Raw genomic sequence first — 13,523 nt, 5'->3', positions numbered from 1 at the left:
GGCCTACCAAAACAGACTGTAAGGGAAGATGATTATCCAGTAAACATTTATTAATTGTCTACTTTGTGCTGGGTTGGTGCAGAGGTAGGGGAGAATAAGAGTGAATAATACAGAGTCTCTATTCTCAGGTACTTTATTCCGGTGGATGACTCATGTCAGTGCCACAGACAGAATCACAGACCATTGTCCCTAGAACCTAAAGAGGCAAAGTGCTGACAGAGGCAAAGTGCCTCTACCAAGGCAATAAAGGACAGTCAAGTTCGACTGTCAGAAATCAGCTGAACCAGGTCTAGGAGCTCAGCCTCATCACAGAGTTACAGTGGAAGAGTTATCAAGGTAACCTGCAGCAGTTCCACACGGCCTAAAGTGAAATTAGGGGACAAATTGGTTGGGGGTGCCCCATTCTGAAGGGGTTCCCCTGGTAAGCATACGGGGGAATCCCCTTAAATATGGTAGAACCCCTACCATAAATATAGGGGCTAGAGGGGAGAACAGATCCTGGCTTGCTGCTAGGAGGCTGGAAGGGGTGGGGGAATTCTTTAAAACTCCATTTACAGAACAGGAGATCCCCTTCTGTTACTCAAAGTTCCCTTGTACAGGGTATTCGTAGCCATTTGTGGATTACTATCCTCTTGAACTTTGTTTCTGATTCGATCTTCCTTCAGGGTTTAGAAGAAGACACCTGAGTATATATTTATACATATAAAATGATAAAAATATAAATACATACACACACATACACCACACACCCCCACTGTTTGGCTGTTAGGCGGTCAGTGGCCCTAGAATTTAAGTCATTTATTTGTACCACTTGAATCTAGTGTTGTTCATTCCTCATCGGTGCATGTTTAAACATAATTCCAGACAGAAGATGATGTGAATTTTACAAAATACAAGGTAAGATATATGTCTGAGAAAAATACAGTTCGGACACAATTAACAACTTTATGGATTCAAGCATTTCTGGTGATTCTGGTGCTATAGGAATCAGCAAAAATAATAATACTAGCATAAACTTATATACTGCCTACTATGTACTAGGCATATACGATGAAAAGAAGCAAAGATATGAATTTAACAGTATGGGAATGAAAATAATCTTTAAAGTTGAAATTTTAAAATTCTTAAGTACATTTTACTTCCCATCACCTTAATCCTAGATAAGCAATTAACTTCAGTAACTGTTCCCTCCTTTTATGGAGGAGGAAGTGGTGGTTAAAATTGAATAAACAGTGTATATATATTTATTTGCAAAGTGCCTGGAATTTTAAAAAATGCATTAAGGACAAAGCACAGTATTATTATAACATTCTTCCATATATTACATGGAAGCACATAATACATACAGCCAAGCAGGCAGAATCCTCTCATTTCTCCAACGTACAAATTAGGTCATCATAGATTCCACTGTCCTAAACTTTCCAACTAAAACAAAGCTGGACAAAATTTTTTAAAAACCCACAAACTGGGGCCCCCCTGGTGGCGCAGTGGTTGAGAGTCTGCCTGCCGATGCAGGGGACACGGGTTCGTGCACAGGTCCGGGAAGATCCCACATGCCACGGAGCGGCTGGGCCCGTGAGCCATGGCCACTGAGCCTGCACGTCCGGAGCCTGTGCTCGGCAACGGGAGAGGCCACAACAGTGAGAGGCCCGCGTACGGTAAAACAACAACAACAACAACAAAAACCCCACAAACTGTACCAACCTGAGGACCTATATTGGAATTCCAAGCTGTTGATCACTGGTGGCCAGGTGACAATATGGACAGGTCGCAATATGATCATTACTGAAAAAAAAAAACTCAAAGCCAAAATCTTTTTGTGGCAAGTTAGTATCATCATTCCTTACATTAAAATTACATTTCATCTATAAGGCAGAAGTCATATATTTTTTTTGATATACAACACTGCTCATTTTTACAGATACCAAAATTACAGTGAATCAAGTGAAAGTTGTTTTGACTAAATCTATATAATCAATAACATATGAGTCTGGTTGTGCATGCATGTGTTTAGTCCATTTAAAAATATTAAGACAGGGCTTCCCTGGTGGCGCAGTGGTTGAGAGTCCGCCTTCCGATGGAGGGGACACTGGTTTGTACCCCGGTCCGGGAAGATCCCACAGGCAGTGGAGCGGCTGCGCCCGTGAGCCATGGCCGCTGAGCCTGTGCGTCCGGAGCCTGTGCTCCGCAATGGGAGAGGCCACAACAGTGAGAGTCCCGCGTACCACCAAAAAAAAAAAAAATATATATATATCTATAAAGACAAATGGTATTTTATAATATGTCTGGGAAAATCTGGCTTTTTTATTAAAGTTAATCTTGAAAAACATAGCATATTCCATATTCCACATGGTATATTCAAAGCTTTAAATATTATTTTAAAAGAAGAAATTTCTGAATCACAAGACTAGAGAACCTAAAAATTGTAACACATGCTCTTTATTAAACATACACAATTTTCATTAATATATAATGTAGAAGATTAAAATCTCTAACACAGGATAATCTACAACTGTAGAGTTTGTATTCTTTTTCCCCATGCACGTCCTGACATATATTAATGTAAGAAGTAACATATCATTTTTTCCCACTCAATAATTATCTTGAACATATTTTACATTAGTTTGTGATTAAACTTTTAATATATATTTTTTAATTTTTAATTTACTGAGTTATTTTTAAGGTTACATACACTGTTTCATTTAGTCCTCTTATATTTCTTAAAAGAGTAAAAAGCTCCTCCATAGTTTGAAAATCTTTTTTTAACCTGAAATAGGTTTGAATAAAAATAATTTAAGATTTCACACTTCCTGTTTTCTTTGCTTTTCCTTTTATTTTTTCTTCTTGTGTTTTTACAAGTTTGTTTCACATTTCAAAATAGTAAAATGAATCTAAGCACTTTAGATTTTGCTAAATTTAGCATATTAAAAATTTTTAAATAGGAGTATAAGGGCTCTAAGATGGAAAATCTTCTGAAAAACCTGACTACGATTATTATTGTAAGAGTTTCATTTCCAGCTCCATCTGTTCTTCTAATCATTCTAAATTCCAAATGCAGTGTAAACAGTTAAAAAAAACAAGTCTTACAAATCAATTCTTGCCTTTACACAAACGATCTTCGGAGTCGCACGCAGCGTCTGTATAAGCAGACTCCTCCCCACTCTTGGGGAAAACCCTGCCTAATATTTATAACGTTATGACATACTGTAATACTCACAAGGTGGTTGTAGAAGTATAAACACGACTGGAGTTATCTGATTGGCTGCTGGTGATGTAACACCCATGTCAATACTTCCCACTGAACGCACGTGTTCGACCTTTTATTTAAATTTCCATTTCATCACAGCAATAAGACACTCGGGGCGGTGCATTTTCTGTGAAATGATTATTGCCTTGGGCCTGAGGTGCTGCCTCGCACACACAATACATCAGACGAGGAGGTGTCCGTGGTTGCAACCTCCTCGCGTGAAAGGCACAGCCTGGTCCAGTCTTTGTGAAGGAACAAAATAAGTTCACTTCCTTGGGCACCGCCACACACCCCCAGCAAATGACAAGGCTGGAGCGCAGCTCCCACCGCACAGTTATTTCCAAAGTCCCAGGTGAACTCGTGGCGAGAGAAGGAAAATGTGCTTCCCGGGCGCGGGTAGGTGCGTGCGGGCAGCGGGGAGACGGCCAGACCCTGACACTCGCCAGCTGTTAGTCCTCCGCGGAGCCCGGCCACGGCCGCACACGCCCGCCCCCTCCCCGAGACCCCCAGCCTGCCGCCCGGCCTTTTGTCCCCCGCTCCTCGGCCGACTTCCTTCCCCGCGGCCGCACCCCCGCCCCCAGGCCGGAGGCGCGGCCCGGCCCCTTTCCCGGTCCCCTGGCGCCCCCACCCCACCCCACCCCAGCCCAGCCCCAAGCCCAGCCCCCCTCCCCCAGCTCGGCCCCCACCCTTTCCCCCTCCAGCGGTTACTGCTACCCCGGTGCATTGTGGGCGCACGGTCCGTTGTTCATTTGCCATTCGACCTCCGCCGGGGCCTGGTCGGACGGAAACGCTCCGCCGGCTTTATTGTCGGTTCGTTATGTGGCGGAGCCCGGCAGTTTAACGTGCTTCTCGCCCTCAGCGCCTCAGAAGCCAGCAGCGGGTTGGGACTCCTCGGCGCGCCGGAGGAAGGATATCTGTTTGGAGGGTCGGTGTGTGCGCGCGGCTTTAAAGAGGGGGCAGCGGAGGGTCTCCCCGCACTCCGCCTCTCAACTTCGAAGGCCCCACGCGCCCCGGCTCGCTGCTCACCTCTCCGCCGCCCGCCCCCTTCTCCGCGCGGGACGCTGCCCGGAGCGCAGCGGGGCGGGGGTGGAGGATTAGGAGGCGGCCGGAGGCGGCGGCCCGGCGGGCGGCGGCGGCGGCGGCGGCGGTGGCGGACGCGTGAGGCAGCCCCGGGGAGCGAGCGCGAGCCGGGCGGGAGGGCGAGGCCGAGCCCCGCGAGACCGGAACGCCCGGGGTGGGGGCGGGGGCGAAGCGGAGGGGGAGCGCGCGGGACGCGGCCCGAGGCCGGGCGCGAGCCGGGGCACCGGGCGGCGGCGGCGGCGGCGCGCGCCATGTCGTTCAGTGAAATGAACCGCAGGACGCTGGCGTTCCGAGGAGGCGGGTTGGTCACCGCCAGCGGCGGCGGCGGCGGCGGCTCCGCGAACAATAACGTTGGCGGGGAGGCCTCGGCTTGGCCCCAGCACCCCCAGCCAAGACAGCCTCAGCCGCCAGCGCCGCAGCAGCTCAATGGGCGGGGGGCCGACGAGGAAGTGGAATTGGAGGGCCTGGAGCCCCAAGACCTGGAGGCCTCTGCCGGGGTGGCCGCCGCCGCCGAGGAAACCAAGGAGTTGCTGCTCCCCCAAGACGCGGGCGGCCCCACCTCGCTGGGCGGCGGTGGCGCAGGGGGCCCCCTGTTAGCGGAAAGGAACCGTCGGACTCTGGCCTTCCGAGGCGGCGGCGGCGGCGGCGGCGGCGGCGGCGGGGGGCTCGGCAACAATGGCAGTAGCCGCGGCCGCCCCGAGACCTCGGCGTGGCCCCTGAGGCATTTCAATGGGCGAGGGCCCGCGGCCGTGGAGCTGGAGCTGGACGCGCTGGAGGGGAAGGAGTTGATGCCAGACGGCGCGTCCCTGAGCGACAGCACCGAGGACGAAGAGGAGGGGGCGAGCCTGGGCGACGGCAGCGGGGCGGAAGGCGGCAGCTGCAGCAGCAGCAGGCGGTCGGGCGGCGATGGCGGGGACGAAGCGGAGGGCAGCGGAGTGGGAGCTGGCGAAGGAGAGACTGTCCAGCACTTCCCGCTCGCGCGGCCCAAGTCCCTAATGCAGAAGCTCCAGTGCTCCTTTCAGACCTCCTGGCTCAAAGATTTTCCCTGGCTGCGCTATTCCAAGGATACTGGCCTTATGTCTTGCGGCTGGTGCCAGAAGACCCCCGAGGACGGGGTAAGCGGGGACCTGCCTCCTGTGGGGCACGACGAGCTTTCGCGAGGGACCCGCAACTACAAGAAAACCCTCCTTCTGAGGCACCACGTCTCTACCGAGCACAAACTCCACGAAGCCAACGCCCAGGTACGGTGTATTCTGCTTCTGCTTCGGGGGAAAGGTTTATCAGCTGAAAACCCCGTTTTCCTGGGTGAAGACATCTTTCCTGTTGGGAGAGAGGTGTCGGGAGCTTACGCGTGGGGGGTTAGAAAACCTGGGAACAAGTTTTCAAAAGTTACCGGGGGAGGGGGAGGGGGGAATAACAATTTTCTAATCGTAGCGCTGAATTTGTTTTAATTTTTTAATGACGCAGATTTCTTTGCCCATCAGGTTGAATCAAAAGGAAAGTTTAATACGCGAGGTGGAAGGGTTTAACCCTGTAAGGTTAGCTTTGTGGGGTCAAAATGTTATTAGCTGTGGTTTTAGGAAAGCTGCTTTATGTTGGTAGTCTTTCAGCTTGCCGGTGGAAGTCAAATCTGGTAACTCTTTGAAGAATGAATTAAACAATTTCCTTAATCTTTGACACAACCCCTTTTAGGAGAACATCCAACGGAGAAAAATATTTTTTATCATATCAGGATAATGTGAAATATGAGAGCAGTATGTAAATGTAGGGGAAGCTATGTGCATAACTCCTTTTTCGTGGATTATTTTACTGAATTCATCTCCATTAAACTTGTTGAACTTCTCTTTCCAAAGGCATACTTTTGGTAAATTGTGGTAGTTTTTGTTTCCTTCTACCCAGATTTTTGTGCTGAGATTTTCTGTAATCCCCCCTTTTCAAAAAGTTTCTTATAAATGCAGTTTACTTTAAACTTAGCATATTTGAAATGTTTAATGTAAAGTTACTTATACCAAGTAGTTGATTTGGACTGGTAGAGCATGTATTTACCGGATTCCTTAAAATCGTAAGTTCTTAGTTATAAAACAAGCTATACTTTAGTTGTTCTTCGCTCTTGTTTTAATATTTCTAGTCTAAAGATAATAGTCTTGCCATTTTGATAATCCTTTTTCAAGCCAAACAGATGTTGATCAGTGCTTCGAAGACTTTTAGACAACCTGTGGTGGTGGATGGAATTTATTCTTTTGTATTGCTAGCCATTGATTTTAGAAAGTCACCTTTCGGATATTAGTCCCTTTGTGTTTTTATTGGAGTGATCTTGCTGTTCAGAACACTTACACTGGAGTTAGTTAGGCACTATCCAATAACCCTGTAGCCCAGAAGTTTCTCAGAAGTTGAGGCTTTAACGTTAAAGCATAGGGTTGTTTTTCTCAGGGGGCGATGGCAACAGTTTTTGCACAAGTCTTAGTTGCCTAAGCCCTAGAAGGAAGGTCACTTAAAGATATAAGGCCCAGAAAGGTTAAGTAAATTGTCCCAAGTCTTACAGTTCTTCGTGATAAATGAGACTGAAGTCTATAAGGAATGTTGCAATGGAAAAAAAAAGTTTTGGAGTAAATCTAGGTTCAGATCTCAGCTTTCTGCAATTACTAGCTTTGTGAGCTTGGGCACTGGAGTGCCAAACTTGTCTTCTGTATGCCGAATACAGATGTCCCTTATTCTGCCAAGTAATTATTCTGTTCCCATTTTTCAGAAGAGGAGTCTAGAGGCTTTAAAGAGTTATATATTCCTGAAGTTATTTAGTAGTATGATGGAGAGGTGGAAGGCTTGTGAAAATGAAAGTGTGCTTTTCTAAATGGTAAGTTGGTTATTTAGAAACATTTAAAAAGACAGTCAGTGAATTTTCCTAATCCAGTGGACCAGTTACTCTTATCTTCTTCAGCGTAGTCTACGTGTAGGCAGATCTGAATGGGAGTACAAATTATAATTAGCTGCTTAGTGAACCTGAAATCAGAGGAAGGGGAATTAGTTGGATAACTTTATGATAGACTTAGTGTGGTGTATCCTTCTCCCCTAGGCATATGTCTGGATTAGGGAATTCATTCCTTAGGTAAAACCTTTTCTAAACTTAATCCGTGAGTTATCCCTCCCTTACCCTTTGCCCCCTTAAACTCCCTTTTTACAGATATAATCTTTAGACCACCTTTTTTCTCTTAGGACATTATTTCATTAGACTGAGAGTAATAAAGTTTAGTAGTCATGTTTGTCTAACATGACTATTTATTGGTTCCCTGGTTTGGATTTTGTTTTCATTCTAACTAACCTTAGTTTGGGGTGTTACCTTGTGATTGACCCCAGGTACCACCTATAGAATCCTTTTGTCTTGTTATTACATGAGTGTCAGGTTCAAGAACTGACTTATTTTTTCCTATGGGCAGAGTTAATCACTTTTTTTCCATTCCATGTAGCCTTTGATTACCTGTAGGAGGCAGTATAACACAATCTGTAAGAGCATTCTTGAGCTTAAAGAAAGGGGGACCTGAGTCCTAATCCTCTCTTTTGGCAGGAAAATGAGTTAGTTAACTTCTAGTTTCCTCATGTAAGCAAAGTATATATGCCAGCACGTAATCACTCAGTAAATGATAACTGTTATTGTCATCATTACTTATTTTCATTGTAGGTAACTATAACAACACTTTTTGGGGGGACTTGGTACCTCATGTCTCAGTGTTACAGTTTTCTCAGTTTGGGAGCCACTTTATCTCATGGAATCACTCTTGATTCTAGAGAGCAAACCAGTTCTCTTCTTCATACTTTTAGAGACTCTGGCCATTCAGTTCTTTGAACATTGAGACTTTCTCATCATACATGCAGTTTTTCTTACCTTCGTAAGAAATATCTTGCATTAGCCTTGTCCTGTCTTAAAAATGCTGAAATAAGAGTTTTGGAGTTCCTCCGGCAAGAATTAAGTTTGAGGCTAGGGTGTAGTTCACTCCGTTTATCTTCCCCTCCCTTTTTTTTTTTTTTTAAACCCAGAGGACTAGCAGGATAGTTTTATTATTATGAAAATAATACATGCTCATTTTCAAAAATTGGAAAAGTATAGAAGGATAAATAGTAGATGAGTCTCCCTCTTACCTAGTTCCCCCTCACCTCCCAATAACAATTTCTTCTATCTACTTCCACAGTCTTTGCACATAGACGCATCTGTGTGTTTATCCTCTCTTATTTAAACGTAATCAGGAGCACATGGAGGCCTGTTTTTTTGAGAAGAGTTTGGCCAAATCGTAGTATGTGAATAAGGGTTACTTTACTTTTTGTTTCTTATGCCTTCTGTAAGAGAAAAGTTATTTTCCATTAATTCCGTGGTGGTGGCCAAAAAACTGTGGCACATTCTTTTTTTTTTTTTTTTTTTTTTTTTTTTGGCTGTACCTCATGCCTGTGGGATCCCTAACCAGGGATCGAGCCTGTGCCCCCTACATTGGAAGTGTGGAGTCCTAACCATTGAACCGCCAGGGAATTCCCTGTGGCACATTCTTAAAGCCTTTGATATTCTTCTGTTATTTGGATGTTGGTTGTTAAGGATTGCTCATGGGAGAGTTCATAAATATGCTTTCAGAATCTGTTCTGGAGCCTTCTATTTCAGAAATACCCTTGTATTTATAAGGATGTAAGGGACAACATGTAGTTTCTGTTTTGAGTAACAATTGTGCCTATATCTTTAAGAGTCAGGTTCAGTGATTAGCTCATGTAGGATTTGACCATTCAGCCCAGAGGACTTTAAAATTGCTTTAATAACAGTGATTACCACTGTATCTTGGTTCAGATCACTTTCTACCCAGTTGTGAAATTTTTGTAGCCTAAATCACACATTCTGTCAACTCTTTCCAGTTTAGTAAGCTTAAAACATACACTCAAATGTGTTATTGTTATAAATTTAGTTAACCTTTCCAGAAAGTAAATATTTAATTCAGATCAGTGATCTGATTAAAATTACTAATTGGAATATGTTGGTGAGCAACAAAAGCAAAGGTGAGACAGATCTACCAGCCTTCTTTGCATTTGGCAAAAATAAGTTGTTTGTTTGTTTTAAAGATTTTGGAAGAAAAATTGAAAAAACCTTTCACTAGGACGGAGAAATAGGTATTACAGAGGACTACGGAGCCTATGGCCCATTAAGTAATCAGTTTGTATAATACTTACATAGGTTCTAACAGTCATTCATTGTGTTTGATCTGGTAAAAGCTGGTTCCTTTCCCTTGTGGTTTTTACTATATGTTACAGCGTATCTAGAATTGGCTTGTTTCTCCCTCTTAAACTTACGTACACATATTAGGTAGATGCAAGGCACTGAAGATAAACCTATATAAATAAGACATTTTTCTGCCCTCAAGAAACTTGTACTCTAGTAAGGAGAGACAGACATAAAATGATAGCTGCCATGTTAGAAGTATATTCAAGTTACAGTTAAGACACTAAGGAAAGTCATCAATTCTATTTGTGAAGGTTGGGAGAAGCTTGTAGAATTGGCTCCTAACTTAATTGTGTTAAGTGAATAAGTATTGAAGAGGGGAGGGCATTCCAGGCATTGCAGTTGGAAGCAGCTTGAACATAGTGGAAATTGATGTCTTGATGTGTCTGAGAAGTTAGATGATTTGGTTGTTGAGCAGGATGAAAAATGAAGTTTGAATGGGTAGACAGACTCCAGGTTATGGATGATCTTTTTATGTTGAAATGATTGTATTGATATTTTATTCTGCTAACAATGGGCAAACTATTTAGCAGTTTTAAGCAGGGGAGAACCACGATGAAATATGTGTAAGTTGCTGTTTAGAAGCACCTGTGTAGTGTGTATGTGTGGGTTTTGAGGAGAGCTTGTAATAAAGCATATTTTTGGCATCTAAAATTGGTTGGAAGTTGTAATCACCTGAAGGCTAATACCCCAGGCCTATAGATTTAGAATTTCTAGGGATAGTACTTAAATTGCAAGGAAAGATGCCATCTCTCAAGGAGATCAGAGAAGTGATAGAAGATTGCAAAGGAGATCTTCCTTTCTTTCTCTACTGACTGTTAATAATTTGTCAGTACTACTAGCAGGCATCTATTTGGCATCATGTTCGCTGTGGCCTTGTTTGTCCTCATTACTAGAAATTGAATTTGGGTTTGTAAGTGGACATTGATGTTTGAAATCTTGCAGTACTGTTCCAGTGGGTTGCTGCAGCAAAAGTAGTAAAGATTTTTGGTTTTAATGCTTTTAGCTTACACTTTGATGTTTGTGTTGGAAATTGTGTTTTCTACTAATCCATTTATCAAAAGAGGGCTATAATTCTGGGTATGGAGGTAAATACTAATTACTTGATTTTTTAAGCCAAATAGCATTTTTTAATTTATGGATTGACTACAGATGAGCTCACTGCAACTGAAGTTCCCTCTCCCATTGTACCCCTCAGAAGGGTGGGGAGACTGGGTAGTGTGGTCTTGGATTCTCTACAGGTTGGTGGCATTATCTAGCGCCCCCAGCTAGAATGCTGTGAAGACCCTTTGATCTCCCTCCCCACCCCTACCTTGAAATCTAGTTAATCACTCAAGTATGGATTTTACTTTCCAAACTTTTTTCCAGGCTCTGCCTCTCTACCTCTCCCCCCATTATTATCTCTCTTACCTAATTAAGGTCCTTGTTTCTTGGCAAGTGCAGTGTGTTGCACTATTAACAATAGATTCCCCTGGTCACAGTATCTCTAGTCTTCATCCCCTGATAATTATCCTCCACTTTGCTGCCACAGTCATCTCTATCTGCAAATTCAGTCAGATCACTACTTCTAAAGCTCTGTAGGCACCTATAGCAGTGGTTAATCTTGTGCAGGATTCAAATCTCTTGATAATCTGATGCACCTTATAGACACTTAGCTCCAAAAACATTCATAAGAGCATATTTGCATTTCTTGGGCTTTTTTGGGATCACCTTGAAGGTCTTTCATAAATCTAGAATTGTGAGGATCTGTAGACCATCTTGGTTCTTTTTCTCATCCATCTCATTTGCTTAGAGTGCTCATCCTGCCATTCCACTCTTGCATCCTTTAAGGTTCAGCTCAGATCTTTCTTTCAAAAAGCATCTCCTCCCCCACCTCCAAAAAAACTGGATTAGATGCACTTCCTCTCTGCTCTCATAACATGCTTGTTATACTCTTCAGTACCTTAAGAATCTTGCTCAGTAGTGATAACTGCAGGTTGGGAACTAATTCATTTTGGGCCTGCAGTGTACAACCTGTCTAAAGAAGGCATTCACTTCATGCTTATTAAATAAGTGAGTAAAGTCAGGATTTTTCAAGATTTTAGCAGCTTTTTCTCTGAGTAAAATATTTACTATTTTTTGGCCTCTCTGGAAATAAATTTGAAGATAATAAGCTGTGAGGATTTTAACCAAATGTATATTTTTCTATATTTTCTTAATTTTGGAAAAGTTAATTAAGGTGTCTTCCAGATCTAAAATTATAATTTTACGTATGAGCATCTTCACAAATAAAATAACGGAAGACTTTTCATATTTATAGATTCTCTGGTATAGCAAATTATCTGATTTTTGAAGTCTGACTGTCCATTTCCTTAAAATCTCCTTGTTTATCTAGTTTAGACTAATGTCTGGGCTAAGTCGTGTTTTCCTTTTTGGGAAAGGGAATAGAAAATTTTAAAAAGACTAGTTTTGGAAATATTTAAACCTTTTTATCAGTATATTTTTACTTATCAGTGATATCTCTTGTTTATCAGTATACTGAGAATGGACATAGAATGTTAAAGAACTAGAGAGATAGATGACTTCTTAGGGATCTATTATGATTTTTGTCTTTAGTACTAGGAATTTATTTGGTTCAGCAAATAATATTGGCAGTTTATTTTAGTGCATATTTTGCTCTGTTTTACCCATATCCTCAAATAATACTCCCGCTTGTTGAATACATATACTCTTGACTTGTAAACCCTTCATTGTGAAGAGCATGTTTGATAGGTGCTACAGAAACATGGCATAGTGCTCTGATCGATACTGAAGGAGAAACAGCTAGTGTTGCTTGTAAAAACAGGTAACATTACTGTTCTTGCACAATAGTAATGAGAAAAAATAGTGGTTGAATAGCGTGTTTGTTTTGTATAGTTTGTGTCAAAAATGGAATGGGCAAATATTTTGATGGATAGGCTTTTGTCTAAGTTATTTTTAAAAATTAGGACATTTGGTCTGATAGTGGCAGAGAATTACAGAAATTAGGACTGGCCCAGAAAATTCAGAACAGTCACCATGGCCTAAAATAACTGCTATGACGTAGCCACCTCCTTTTTAAAGTGTTTTGAACTGCTTAGTGTATAAACTTTAGGCACTTCTTGACTTGTAAATGCTAATTCACTGCTTCCACAGACTCTTCATGATGTGCTGCTAAATTTTGGTCAGTGCTTAAAATTTTTGCTTCTTCCAAGTATTCATACTGTTACTACAATACCTGTTAGAACTTCGAACCGAATGAGCTTGCTGGGCAGGTATGACATGCATAGCAAAGCTTAGTTTTAGGCTTGCATCAAAGAAAGATGCAGTTTGGAAATTTGCTGTAGTGAATAGAGAGCATAAGCAAATTAGTAAAAAGTCTTTTAGTAAAAGTAAACAGTATGATGCTTCTGTAGAAAATTATACTACAGCAGTAACTATTTTAGATATTTTTAGTATTGGTTTAGTTCTTTGTATATTCATACAAGTCCTAAACATTTCCCATCCCCTTTGCTAAATAGTTTGAAACTTCACAACATACTGGTTTACGTACAAGATCTAAAAGTTAAAATGTTACCTCACTTCCTTTCCTCCAGCCCCTCAAAGCAAACATTTGGGACTTAATCATGAATAACTTGATTACTTTACTCCAACTGTGGCTGTTAGCAGGTTTTGCTTAGGATTGGGTGTTTCAGTAGGAGAGTATAGCCAATTTAGAATATTTTGGTCTGACAGAGCAAGAATGTGGGGGTGGGGTTAGAGTATAAGTATGCAGTATAAGTATGCAGTGTAAGTATGAGGTATAAGTATGCAGTATAAAAGTATGAAGTATAAGTATGCAGTGTAAGTATGAGGTATAAGTATGCAGTATGAGTATGCAGTATAAGTATGCAGTATAAAAGTATGAAGTATAAGTATGCAGTATAAGTATGCAGTATAAGTATGAAGTATGAG

General features: G+C 42.5%; 1 protein-coding gene across 2 annotated transcripts in view; it reads left to right on the top strand.

Moving 5' to 3' along the window:
• The first annotated feature begins 2,950 nt into the window (after positions 1 to 2,950).
• The window catches only part of ZBTB10 (zinc finger and BTB domain containing 10), a 31,501-nt gene continuing 20,928 nt past the window's right edge, over positions 2,951 to 13,523 (top strand). Inside the window, exon 1 of one of the 2 annotated variants that reach the window (XM_029222416.1) lies at positions 2,951 to 3,643. In XM_029222416.1, coding sequence (XP_029078249.1) covers positions 3,548 to 3,643 — 96 coding nt within the window. In that variant the 5' untranslated portion in view covers positions 2,951 to 3,547. Of the gene's footprint in view, positions 3,644 to 4,573; positions 5,569 to 13,523 lie in introns of those variants that run through there. The other variant, XM_029222415.1, reaches the window with a different exon arrangement.

This window comes from Monodon monoceros, unplaced genomic scaffold (assembly GCF_005190385.1).
Source record: "Monodon monoceros isolate NGI ecotype Baffin Bay Population unplaced genomic scaffold, NGI_Narwhal_1 Super_Scaffold_14, whole genome shotgun sequence".
Lineage (NCBI taxonomy): Eukaryota > Metazoa > Chordata > Mammalia > Artiodactyla > Monodontidae > Monodon > Monodon monoceros.
Note: the sequence above shows the minus strand (reverse complement) of the source record. Positions and strands in the feature narration are given on the sequence as shown.